Here is a 12,889-nt window from a genome sequence, read left to right as displayed (position 1 = left end):
CCCACGAACCATGAGATCATGACCTGAGCTAGTCGGACGCTTAACCAACTGAGCCACCCAGGTGCCCCTATAATATAATATATAATATTTTTTAAAGTGAACACTATACCCACATGGAGCTCAAATCCATGACCAGACATCAAGAGTCACATGTTCCACCAACTAAGCCAGAAGGTGCCCCAGCCCTGGTTCCTTTTATACGGAGAACAGTTTTTAGAACCTTTCTGAATGTTAGGTGTGCTCTTTGGTATAGGAGTTTCTTGTTCCCAGGCTAGCCGACCTAGAGAATGGATGTATATATGTGTATATAGAAATATGTGTATGTATATATAAATATATAGGAAATACATCATTTATAAACTGTGGGTGATTTTGGTCAAATCAATTAGCCTCTTTCAGTACTAGTACTGGAATTTATAAAACATGAGTAATTATTATTTAAGATACTATACATGAAAGCACTTCATGATAGCTAGAGCTAGACAAATTCCAATTATTTTTTAGTATAATCAAACCTGAAGCCTTATTTTCAGGGTCTGTTATTCAGCTGTTGCTCACTGGTATCAGTGAATGAGAATTTGTGTGCAAATTCTTATTATTGGAACTTTTACCATATAGTTGAACAGCATTCATGCCATTTCTTACCATTCTTGAAACACATTTTCAGTTCTCACTTCATCACTATTGTCACATATACCAATGAAATGACTCCTTGCCTCTCCATGGCACAACGCAAGTCTGGTTTGGCATTTCATCCTTTCACTACCTAAAGAGTTTTAACTAAATCTTTCAAATTTTGTTTAAATGTCTTTGACTTTTATACATTCTTCCAATCTTCGCTGTGATGCCACAGATTATTTGTACTTCTTTAAAAATAATTTTTAGGGGCGCCTGGGTGGCTCAGCCGGTTAAGCAGCCAGCTTCAGCTCAGGTCATGATCTCACAGTTCATGGGTTCAGGTTCTGCGTCGGGCTCTGTGCTGACAGCTCAGAGCCTGGAGCCTGCTTCGGATTCTGTGTCTCCCTCTCTCTCTGACCCTCCCACACTCACGCTCTGTTTCTCTTTCAAAAATAAATGTTAAAACATTTCTTTAAAAACTAAATAAAAATAAAAATAATTTTCATATTATGCATTGTTTTTTAAGTCTGCTATCCCAGCTAGAAAGTGTGAGAAGTATGATCGTGCTCAATTAAGTCAGATCAGTGTCTCATTCAATTGTGTATTTTCCAGAGCAAGCACACCCTGCGCACACGACACCGTCCTCTAAATATGTGGTGAGTATTAGAACCAATCCTAAAAATTAATTTTTATACATTTAATATAGCTGTAATTAATAATTCATAGACTCTTGTATTCAAATCCTTCTGGAATAGCACTGTCCAATCCAGCGGCCACCAGCGTTATCTGGCTACTGAGCACTTGAAATAAACCTAATCTAAATTGAGATATACACCTTATGCCAAGATATGAAACATTTCATTAATAAATTTTTATACTGATTACATGTTGAAATAATATTTGAATATACTGGGTTAAATAAATGTATTATTAAAATTAACTTCAACTATTTTTTAACATGGTTTTTCTTAATGTGGATCACAGAAAATTTTAAATTACATATATCCTCACATTATATTTCTACTGGACAGTGATGTTCTAGAAGTTTCCAGGTTATTAATGGGAAATAAAGAGTTCAAAAGATTGCAGTGCCTGCGTGGATCAGTCAGTTAAGCATCTGACTTCAGCTCAGGTCATGATCTCACAGTTCATGAGTTTGAGCCCTGCATCAGGCTCTGTGCTGCCAACAGGGAGCCTGGAGCCTACTTTGGATTCTGTGTTTCTATCTCCCTCTCTCTCTGCTCCTCCCCCACTTGAGCTCTGTCTAGCTCTCTCTCAAAAATAAATAAACATTAAAAAAATTAAAAAGAAAAAAGAGGTCAAAAGATTGACGACTAGATATATGGGCTCCTTTGAGTGAGGACAATAAAATCCCCGCATAGCCCTAATACTCTGCTAGCGAGAGGAACCATCCATTCAAATGGATGCTGTAAGAGAGACATGAGGAAATACAGGCATCTATGAATATACTTCCACGGTGAACTGATTGTGTCTTTTATAAACGTCCCCAGAGGTCTGTACTCTGTAATCCTGCTCTAACACTTCATGCCTGCACAGAGGTAGTCAATGCTATACTGCTGTCACTCGTTTTCTCTATGAGCAAGTATTTGCTTGCTTCTTTATTCCACTTAGTCAATTTGGGTCCTCTGGCCTGAAGTAAAAGGAGATTTGAAATCTCCTTTTTTTCCCTTCAGTCTCTTTTCTCAATAGCATCCTCTAGTAATGCACTCTTTTCTCAAATTTGAAGTGTCTGGGTGAAGAGAAAAAAGCATTTAGTTAACTTTGTCATTACTGACCTGCATTTCATATTTCAGAGTCATGTGGAAGCACCAGGATCCCATTCCTACCACTGAAATCAAAACAAACAAATAAAAAAAAAAAAGATTAGCATGAAACTCTTCAGGGGTGGCCAGAGTGACTTGAGAAGATAATATGACATTGCAAAGCACTGAGTTTTAAGAACAAAGTTTATGAAATCTTATGACAGGATATAGTAGACTCTGCATAAGTTCTATAATTGATGAAATTTTGGTATAGAAAAAAATAAGTACAGTATAAGTTCTCATAAGTTCCCTCTACCAAGCGGACTTACTGGATTAATCAATATTCTCCATTCTTTCTATAAAATATACTACCCGATGCTCAGGATAAGCTTTTTTTTTTTTTTTAAAGGATCTAGAAGTTTACTGAATACACAAGGGAGTGGCAGGCAGGACAGCAAAGGAGACCTTCTGACTGACTCTTACGATAAGCTTTAGTGTTTACCGCACCTTAGCTCCTCCTTATCACTTCCTAGCATCTGGAGGCCATGTATTCTCACTAAGAGCCAGACAGTTTCCAATTTGCTACCAAACCTGTTAATGCCACTGTATTTAGTTATCAGAAATATGACTGCTAAGAAAGCTGCTGTTTCTATTTAAAATGCTTAAAATGGACTCAATAAAAGAGAGTTGCTAATAAACACTATAGAATTAAGTGTGGGTAAGATAATCTGTTAGATTGAAAAAAAACAGTAAAAATTTAAAGATTGTATTTAGGTCTCAAAATTCTTACAAGTGCCTGATTTTTAAATAAACTTTTCATTTTAGGGTTTAAAATTTATTTTTTTTTAATTCAAGAAGAACTAAGGCCACACTGTATATCAAAGATTATACAACTATATGTTTGAATTAAAATAAAATTTTAGGGTAAATGTTTATATATGTTTTCAATAATTCTATGCTTTGAAGTTTTAAAAATAAGCTGACCAAATACAAGCCCCTATCAAATCTGATAAAAAGGTTTCTACTGTGATATACTAGGTTTAATTCAACAATTTTAATTCAACTGAGCACCTCCTATTTGCCAAAATCAGATACAAAGATAAGATGCAGTCATTGACCTTAATGAAGTATATAGTCTAATGGAAGAGACGGGCAGCTAAGATGCCAGTAGACGGAGACATAATAGAGAGATATGCCGAGTACCACGGGAGCACAGAAGAAGGGGACAGAAAAAAAGCTAGAGAAGTTAACCTTAAGGATATATAAAAGTTGCCCAACAAACATGGTAAAATGGAGGTGTCACCAAATAATTTGTACAAAGCCACTTGAGAAAAATTTCAAATTGTTACTATTGCTTTTTTTTAAATTACTAAATATATTAGCAAATTATATTTTTTAATGTTCAAAATGAGATGACAGAAGTAAACAGTTACTGCACTCGCTCTAAAAAAATGAGGAAGTAGAATAGTTGAGATCTTTTTACCAAAGGGAAATTAGAAGGTACCAAGGTAGATAAATTAATGGAAGGGGGACGGGGAACCCACAAACTTTGAGTTAAGGCATACAATATACTAGGAAATACAAAAAATTAAAATGCAGAGGGTGGGGAGCCCGGGTGGCTCAGTTGGTGAAGTGTCTGACTTCAGGTCAGGTCATGACTTCACAGTTTGTGAGTTCAAGCCCCGCACCAGGCTCTGTGCTGATAGCTCAGAGCCTGGAGCCTGCTTTGGATTCTGTGTCCCCCTTCCTCTCCCTCTGCCCCTCTATCTCAAAAATAAACATTAAAAAAATTTTTTTAAATGTAGAGGGATGACTATTCATTTTGACAGATATACTGGCCATTTAATCATGTTTTACTCAAGAACTTTCTTTGTCCAAACCGTTTCAAATGTTCTCTTGTACTGTTTATTATGTAGCATTACTGATTTTCAGAGATATCTACAATTTACTTCCTTTCAACCATCTACTAAGAATGCAAAGAGATGTAATAGAACAGCATCACCTTTCTCTACACAATATTTCTACTTTGCCAGATTAAAGCAAACCAGTCTTTGCTAAAGTTTATCAGCCTTATTAAGATACAATTCACATACTATAAAATTAATTTAAAATGTACAATTCAATTGTTTTTAAATGTTCACAGACTGTGCAATCATCATCATTACCTAATTTTAGAACAGTTCTATCATCCCAAAGAGAAAATCAATCAGTAGCCACTCCCTATTTCTCCTCATACCTCTCCACTCCTCAGCCCTTTAACCACTAATGTATTTTCTGTCTCTATCAATTTGCTTGTTCTGGACTTTTCATGTAAATAAAATCATACAATATGTATTCTTTTCTATCTGGTTTCTTTCACTTGTTTTCAAGGCTCATTCACGTTATAGCATATAGCAATAATTTATTTTTCATGGATAAATAATATTCCATTCCTTGAACATACTACATTTTACTTATCCAATCATCAGGTGATGGAACTTGTTACAAACTGCATGTTTGTGTCCCCACCTCCCAAATTTATGTGTTGAAGTTTTAACCCCAAATTTGGAGCCTTTGGGTGTGAAGCCTTTAGAAAATAATTAAGTTTAGAAGAGGTCAAGAGGTTAAGGTCCCTGGATGGGATTAGTGTCTCCATGAGAAGAGGAAAAGCCAGGACCTCACTCTTTTACCTGCCTGCATGCCAACAGGAGAGGCCGTGGGAGATCATGGAGAAGGCAGCCATGACAAGCCAAGAAGATCTCACCAGGAGCCAGCATCTTAATCCTGGACTTCCCAGCCTTCAGAACGGTGAGAGAAAACGTGTACTGTTCAAGCCATAGTCTATGGTATTTTGTTATGGCAGCCTTAGGTAAGACAGACATTTATGTATTTTCCACATTCTGGCTATTTTGAGTTACGCTGCTGTGAATAATCATATACAAGTTTTTGTGCAGATGTAGGTTTTCATTTCTCTTGGGTATATATACCTCAGACTGAAACTTGTGGGTCCTATGGTAACTCTATGTTTAGCATTTTGAAGAACTACCAAAGTGTTTTGCAAACAGCTGCATCACTTTACACTCCCATGAAAAATATATGAATTTCTCCACACTCTCCAAATACTTGCTACTGGCTGTCTTTGTGACTATAGCCATCCTAATACAATGAATGATATGCACTATGGTTCTGACAGGTATTTCCCTAATGACTACCTCATCCCCCCCCACCTTTTTTCTTGTAGAAGGTTCTGTATTATGGATTTGTCTGATTTGTTTTTTAATGGACTTTCTTTTTTAGAGCAGTTTTAGGTTCACAGCAAAATTGAGCAGAAGATAGATTTTCCATACAACCCCTCCCCCTCACATGCATAGGCTCCCTCACTGTTAAGTTCCCCTACCACAATGCACACTTGTTACACCTGATGCGCTGACACTAATACATCATTATCACCCAGAGTCCATACTTCACATTTTATGGTTCACTCTTAGGTATGGATAAATTTATAATGACTTGTATCTACCATTATAATATACAGAATGGTTTCATTACCATATATTCTCGATGCTTTGCCATTTCATCTCTCCCTCTCTCTGGCAACCACTGATCTCTTTACTGTTTCCATAGTTTTGCCTCTTCTAGAACATCAATATAGTTGGAGTCATACAGTACGTAGCTTTTTCAATTAGTAACAGGTCTTCTTCCACTTAGTAATAGGCATTTAAGGTTCCCTCTTGTCTTTCATCATTTGATACCTCACTTCTATTTAACACTGATAATGTTTCACTGTCTGAAGTTTACCTACCCATCCCCTACTAGAGCACATCAAGGTTGCTTCCAAGTATGGCCTTGTAAATAAAGCTGCTATGTGCAAACCTGTGTGCAAGTTTTTGTGTGAACATAGGTTTTCAATTCTTTTGTATAAATACCAAGAGGTGTGACTGCTGAATCGTCTGGTGACAGAATAGTTTTGTAAGAAACTGCCGAACTGTCTTCCAAAGTGGCTGCACCATTTTGCATTCCCACCACTAAGGGATGAGAGTTCCTGCTGCTCCATAAGCCCATTTCCTTTTCAACAAGTATTTACTGGGCCCTCAACATTCCAAGCTTTTCCACTGGGATAAATGAGTAAACAAGAGAGGTAAGTTTCCTGTCCTCAGAACTTTAAGCCATTAAAAATATGAAAGGGGGCCATTTCGGAGCTATGGAAGTCCTATGCACAGGGCTTATAACCTTGTCTAGGGAGTCAGAAGAGGGCTATTGGGGGAACTAACCCATAAGCTAGGGCTTGAAGAATTAATTAATTAAGCAGGTAAAGGATTTTTAAAAAACGAGATCATTCTATGTAGAAGGATCATGCAGATGTAAAGGCAGGGTAGGGTGACTGGGTAGCTTAGTCAGTTAAGCATCTGACTCTTGATTTTAGCTCAGGTCTCAATCTCATGGTTTGTGAGTTCAGGCCCTGCATTGGGCTCTGCACTGACAGCACAGAGCCTGCTTTAAATTCTCTCTCTGCCTCTCCCTCCTCTCTCTGCCTCTCCCTCCTCTCTCTCTCTCTCAAAATAAATAAATACATATTAAAGAAATTTTTTAAGTAAATAAAGGCAAGGCAGTACATTAAAAAACTGAAAGAACTTGGCTCACACCATGAACAATGTTGGAGTAGGGATACAGTCGGTGAGTAGATTGGCATGATTTTTTTAACGTTTATTTAATTTTGAGAGAGAGTGACAAAGCAGGAGTGGGGCGGGACCAGAGAGAGGCACAGAATCTGAAGCAGACTCCAGGCTCTGAGCTGTTAGCACAGAGCCTGATGCAGGGCTCGAATCCATGAATCGCGAGATCATGACCTGAGCTGAAGTCAGCTGCTTAACCGACTGAGTCACCCAGGCGCCCCAGATTGGCTGATTTGAAAACAACACACAGAGAAGAGCTTTTAAAGTCATGTTAAAATCTGACTCTAAGTGGGCACCTGGGTGGCTCAGTCAGTTGACGGTCCAACTCTTGACTTTGGTTCAGGTCATGATCCCACAGTTCACAGAATCAAGCCCTGTGTCCAGCTCTGTGCTCACAATGCAGAGCTGCTTGGTATTCTCTCTTCCTCTCTCTCTGCCCCTCTCCCAGCTCTCTTTCAAAATAAAGAAAAATAAACATTATTTGGACTTTATACTAAAGACAAAGTAAGCTGTTCAAAAACTATATACATATACCCAAATGTACATATACACACATACACACATGCATATATATATATATATATATATATATATAGGGATTAGTATAATTAGTTTTGCATTTTTTAAAATACCACTCTAATTATAAGGCAGGAAAATGCCTGAAGGAGTAGTCTCCCAACTTTGATAGCAAAAAAATTTAGCAGCCCCATATATGTATATTTATTTATAAATTATATTCATACTGTGTTAAGATACTATATATATTTTAAAACACATAAAATAGAAATTTAGAAGAATGAGATAAAGAGATAACATATATACAAAAAGAAGTTACAAAGTTTTCTTTGTGCACCCCAACAGATCATTTTCCTTACCAGGTGGGCTGTGAGCCTTTTGCTTGGTGACCACTAGTTTAAATGATAAACACTAAACTTGCAAGGCATACATGGAGTTTCATAATCTGGCTCCACTCACTCTTTTACTGCAACCTGTAGTTTAGTGACACCTGACTGCTTACCTGACTGGTCTCTTACCTCACACCATCAGCTTCCGCCTGCTCTGCTTTTGCCATCTTGTGATTACCTTGTCCTTTCAGCCTCGAGTACTTAACCTTTCCATCATCCAATCCTACCTGCCGATAACCTATGTCTCTGCTTACTGAAATCGTACACAACTTTGGGGTACCTGGTTGGCTCAGACATAGATCTCATAAGATAAGATGTCACAAGATCTCAAGGTTGTGAGTTTGAGCCTCACACTGTATGTAGAGATTACTAAAAAAAAAGAAAAAAGAAAAATAATAATAAAAAAAGAAGTCTTACACAACTTCTAGATCCAATTAAGTTTTGCTCATTCCTATAAGCTTTTTCTTTGGAAACAATTTCAAACTTCAGAAATATTGAAACAATAGTATAGGGAACTGCTGTACATGTTCTGCTCAGAATCACCAGTTCTAACATTCTGATACAATATCCACATATACATATGTGTGTATATAAATGTATATGCATATATGTATGTACATATAATTATTTTTATGAACCATTTATGAATAGATTGGATATGTCATGTCCCTTTACCCTTAATACTTCAGTGTGTATCCCAGATCCCATTTTATATCACCTTCTAAGTCAAATTTTCCTCTGCTTCCTCATCCATTAAGTCAACCATACGAAGCATGTAAGAAAAAGTGTTTGGCTAGGCCAGTAGTTATCAGCTTTTGGAGAATGCTATTTTGCCTAGACACCTTATAAAGGCTAGGCCCTTGATCTAGAAACTCCTGATTCAGTGGGTACTCTGGCACTTGTATTTTAAAGGCCTGCCAATGATTTTACTGAACATCGAAAGCCAAAGGTCACTGTTGAATTCTAACCTTCCTAAAGGCATGGTCCCAGTCTCTGTAGTTGACTGAAGAATCTCCAGAACCTAGTACAGCACTGAACATATAAAGGACATTTATTAAGTACTTGCTAATTAATTTTTTTCCTTCCTCCTCAATGATCCAGCACTTCACCTTAGAGTACGTGTATGTGTAGTAGAGGGTGGCGAGCAATGTAATATAATATAATAGGGGACATGAGTTCCAACGAGGAAAAAATATACTTGGGTAGAATGTGGACAATAAGAACAGAAAGGCTTGCCTGACAAGGTGACGCTTGAGATGAACTTAAAAGAGATTTGCAGGTAGATATGGCAAGGGAGGACATGCATACAGTTTGATTAAACATATAGAGATGTGGACAATGTTTAGAAATACGCATTTCATTCAACAGGCCTGGAGTGAGTATCAGAGAGGAACAGAAAATAAGGCAAATAATACTTTGAGCCCACCAAAACACATCTGCATGCCAGATTCTGCCTTTGGGTGATGAAGTTGTGATATTTATATTCATTTTTGGCCACCTTCTCTTTCTACATTCATTCCCTCAGGTGACCTCATCAGATCCCATCAGCTTTAAATACCAACTTCTGACAATGAAGCCTAACAGCCCCCCAACTCGGACCTCCAATCTCATATATTTTAACACCTACCTGACTCTTCATTTAATGTCTTACAGGCATTTCGAACCCAACATAATCAAAACAGAATGCAAGATATTCTCTCCACACAGTTGCTCAAACTAGAAACCTAGAAGTCAACTGAAAATCTTTTTTTTTTTTTGCCCCCACATTTAACACATTAATGAGCCACATTGGCACTATCTCAAAATAAATTCCAAGTCATCCACTTCTCTCCAGTGTCCACCGGTGCTGTCCTGTGTAAACCAGTATTGTCTCTCACTTGGACCACTGCAACAGTCTGTTAACTACTTTCCCAGATTGCACTCTTACTGTCCATAAATCCATTCACCACAAAGCATCCAGGGTGAGCGTTTAAAAACATAAACAGGATCATGTCACATTCCTACTAACAACCCTCTACTGGCTTTTAGAATAAAATCCAGATGCTTTACTCTGGCCCTGCCATCATCTGGCTCTTGCCTAAATCTTTCCAACTTTATGTTTTGACACTTTCCCCCCACTTAACTACTAAAGAACACTCGGGGAGAGACAGAAAACAAACAGATAATTACTATATGGTGTATTAAGTGTATAAAGATGTGCATTGTATTCAGTGGGAGCACAGAATAAGGTCTTTCAATTCTATCAGGGACTGAGCAAAGTTTAAAAGGCAGGCTTTCTAGGGGAAATGACACTATGTTGAGTCATGAAGGACAGATGCTGAAATTACCAGACAACAGAGGGTTAAAGGCAGATGGAAAGATACAGATGGTACTGAAAATAGTAAATAGTTTGATATGAAGTATCAAGTGTATGTGGGACAGTTGTGGGAAATGAGGCCAGTAACCTGCCCAGACATACAGATTTTCAAACAGGTTATCTCTTTTAAAGAGAAACTGGTTGAACGGAAAACGGCACGGCCCGCTGGAGAACACTGGCAAAATTCTGCACAGTAAACCAGCTCTCACCACTGACATGCTACAATTTGTCAACAAGTGTATATTTTCTGAATAGTATCCCAATTGCGCAAATAAGAAATTCAAGAATAGAGAGGTTAAGTTATTCAAGCCAAAGGAACAAATGTGAAACATGTGAAAACGAAACAACATTCATTGATCCTTAAATTATACAAACTAGAAATTCTGGAGATTCTTTCAAAAGGAATCTAAGCAATTTCCTTTTTTTCCTCTTGACCTGTAAATTGATTCAATCACACAGAGAATGAAACAATTACATTTCCTTAAAAAGTCTGAGGCATCAAAGTTATAATAAAATACACATTTCTAGGAATTATCTAGAACACTCCAAGAAACAAGTAACAGGGACAAATTTCCCCACATGACCATGGCTAAAGTGAAAACTGAGGCAGTTGAAATAGTAATAGAATAGGAATAAAAAGGCCAATGTACCGTCTTCTAATTAGATATTCATATTCATAGCACTACAGTACAGTTTTTAAGAGTCTCTCAAGCACATAATAGAAGTTCACTGAGTTAGAACCTCTTGATTCAAATATTTTGGCACGCTACCAAAGTTTTTCAGGGTTACAAAAGGATACAGATATGTTCCAATACCCATTTATTTTGATCCACTTGACTGACCATACCATGTAAAGAGTGTACAAGGGCTTTGGAATCAGATCTAAACTAGAATCCCAAGTCTATTACTTATCAATTTTGGCAAGTTACTTAAGTCTCTTTGAGACTCAGGTATCTAAGCTGTAAAATAAAGATAACAATGTTTATCTGAGGATTACCTACCATATTTCTGACATACAATAGGCACCAACAAATTTTATTTTCTAATCCCTAACTCAAGCTATTAAAAAATATTCACATAAGGGCACCTGAGTAGCTCAGTCAGTTAAGAGTCTTGGTTTTGGCTCAGGTCATGATCTGGCAGTCTGTGGGTTTGAGCTGTGCATCAGGCTCTGAGTTGACAGGGCGGTGCCTGCTTGGGATTCTCTCTCTGTCCCTTTCTCTCTGCACATGCCCCACCTCGCCTCAAAATAAATAATAAACTTAAAAAAATCAAAAAGCAATTCATAGAGAATGGAGTTATTAGATTTTAGAAGTACGTTAGCTTATTTACCGTGACAGAAAATTAAGAGCCCAAGAAAAACTATGAGTTCCTTTTAAATTCTATCATGATTTACCAAAATGTTTAGGAAGGGACCCAGAATAAATGAAAAAGGAGAAGCACATATTATTATAAAGTACCAAAGGCATTAATGGTGTAACGTGTGATTATTTTAAAATTATGAACTCAGGTTAGAGATTTTGGTGTTATTGGTGGTGTCAAAACAATGCCAGCTACAATTAGAGGGTATGCATGTTTGTACTTGCCTGGGGAAGTTAGCATTCACATTAGAAACAAAATGCACTACCATATTAGAGAGGCAGTAGAGTGTAGTCATTAAAAGAATGAACTTTGGAGAGTTGTCCTAAAAAGTTTGTACTTTACCTCTAAACTGATGGGAAGTCATTTAGGGTACTTAGTAAGAGCTTTTCAGGGTGCCTGGGTGGCTCAGTCCATTGAGCGTCTGGTTTCGGCTCAGGTCATGATCTCACAGTTTGTGGGTTCGAGCCCTGCGTCGGGCTCTGTGCTGACAGCTGGATCAGAGCCTGGAGTCTGCTTCGGATTCTGTGTCTCCCTCTCTCTCTCTCTGCCCCTCCCCTGCTCGTGCTGTCTCTCTCTGTCTCTCAAGAATAAATAAAAAACATTAAAAAAATGTAATAAGAGCTTTTCTAACTGTTTCCCACCTACCTGCAGGAGAACTGATCACATTCCCTTTTCTAATTTACTACTTACCTAGTATATAACCTTATTATAGTACCACACATACATACAGAAGCCAGAATATCCTTTCTAGGTAGACTTATTATGTATTTTGGATTCCTTTCTCCTGTCCCACTCCCAGTGAGGATGCTGATGGGCTACTACATTAGTTCAGCAACTCACGGGCTACAGTAGTAACTACATTAGAGAGTATGCTGAATAATGGCTCCCACAGATGTCTACCAATCCTCAAAACTATGAATGAATATGTCACTTTACTTTAAATGCCAAAGAAGATCTTGCAAATGTGATTAAATTAAGGGCCCTGAGTTGAGGATAATCATCCTCGATTATTACAGTATGCTCAACCTAACCACCTTAGTCCCCAAAGCAGGAAACTTTGGGAGATGGGACTATGGAAAAATGCTCCAAGATGTAAAGTTTCTAGCTTGAGGATACAGGAAAGGGGCCATGTGCCTAGAATGCTATATTATGCTAGAAAGGGACCATGAGGCATATAAACTGGAAAAGGAAAGGAAACGTTCTCTCTCTTAGAGCCTCAAAAACAAACAAACA

The 12,889-nt window shown here is 37.7% G+C and overlaps 1 protein-coding gene across 2 annotated transcripts in view; it reads right to left on the bottom strand.

Annotated features, from left to right (window-relative positions):
- ACER3 (alkaline ceramidase 3) overlaps positions 1-12,889 on the bottom strand; it is a 149,880-nt gene that overhangs the window by 61,105 nt on the left and 75,886 nt on the right. For both annotated transcript variants that reach the window (XM_029956694.1, XM_029956695.1), the window contains exon 3: positions 2,415-2,467. In XM_029956694.1, the coding sequence (XP_029812554.1) occupies positions 2,415-2,467 (53 nt within the window). The remainder of the gene's footprint in view (positions 1-2,414; positions 2,468-12,889) is intronic.

The sequence above is a fragment of the Suricata suricatta genome, chromosome 11 (genome assembly GCF_006229205.1).
Source record: "Suricata suricatta isolate VVHF042 chromosome 11, meerkat_22Aug2017_6uvM2_HiC, whole genome shotgun sequence".
NCBI lineage: Eukaryota > Metazoa > Chordata > Mammalia > Carnivora > Herpestidae > Suricata > Suricata suricatta.
Note: the sequence above shows the minus strand (reverse complement) of the source record. Positions and strands in the feature narration are given on the sequence as shown.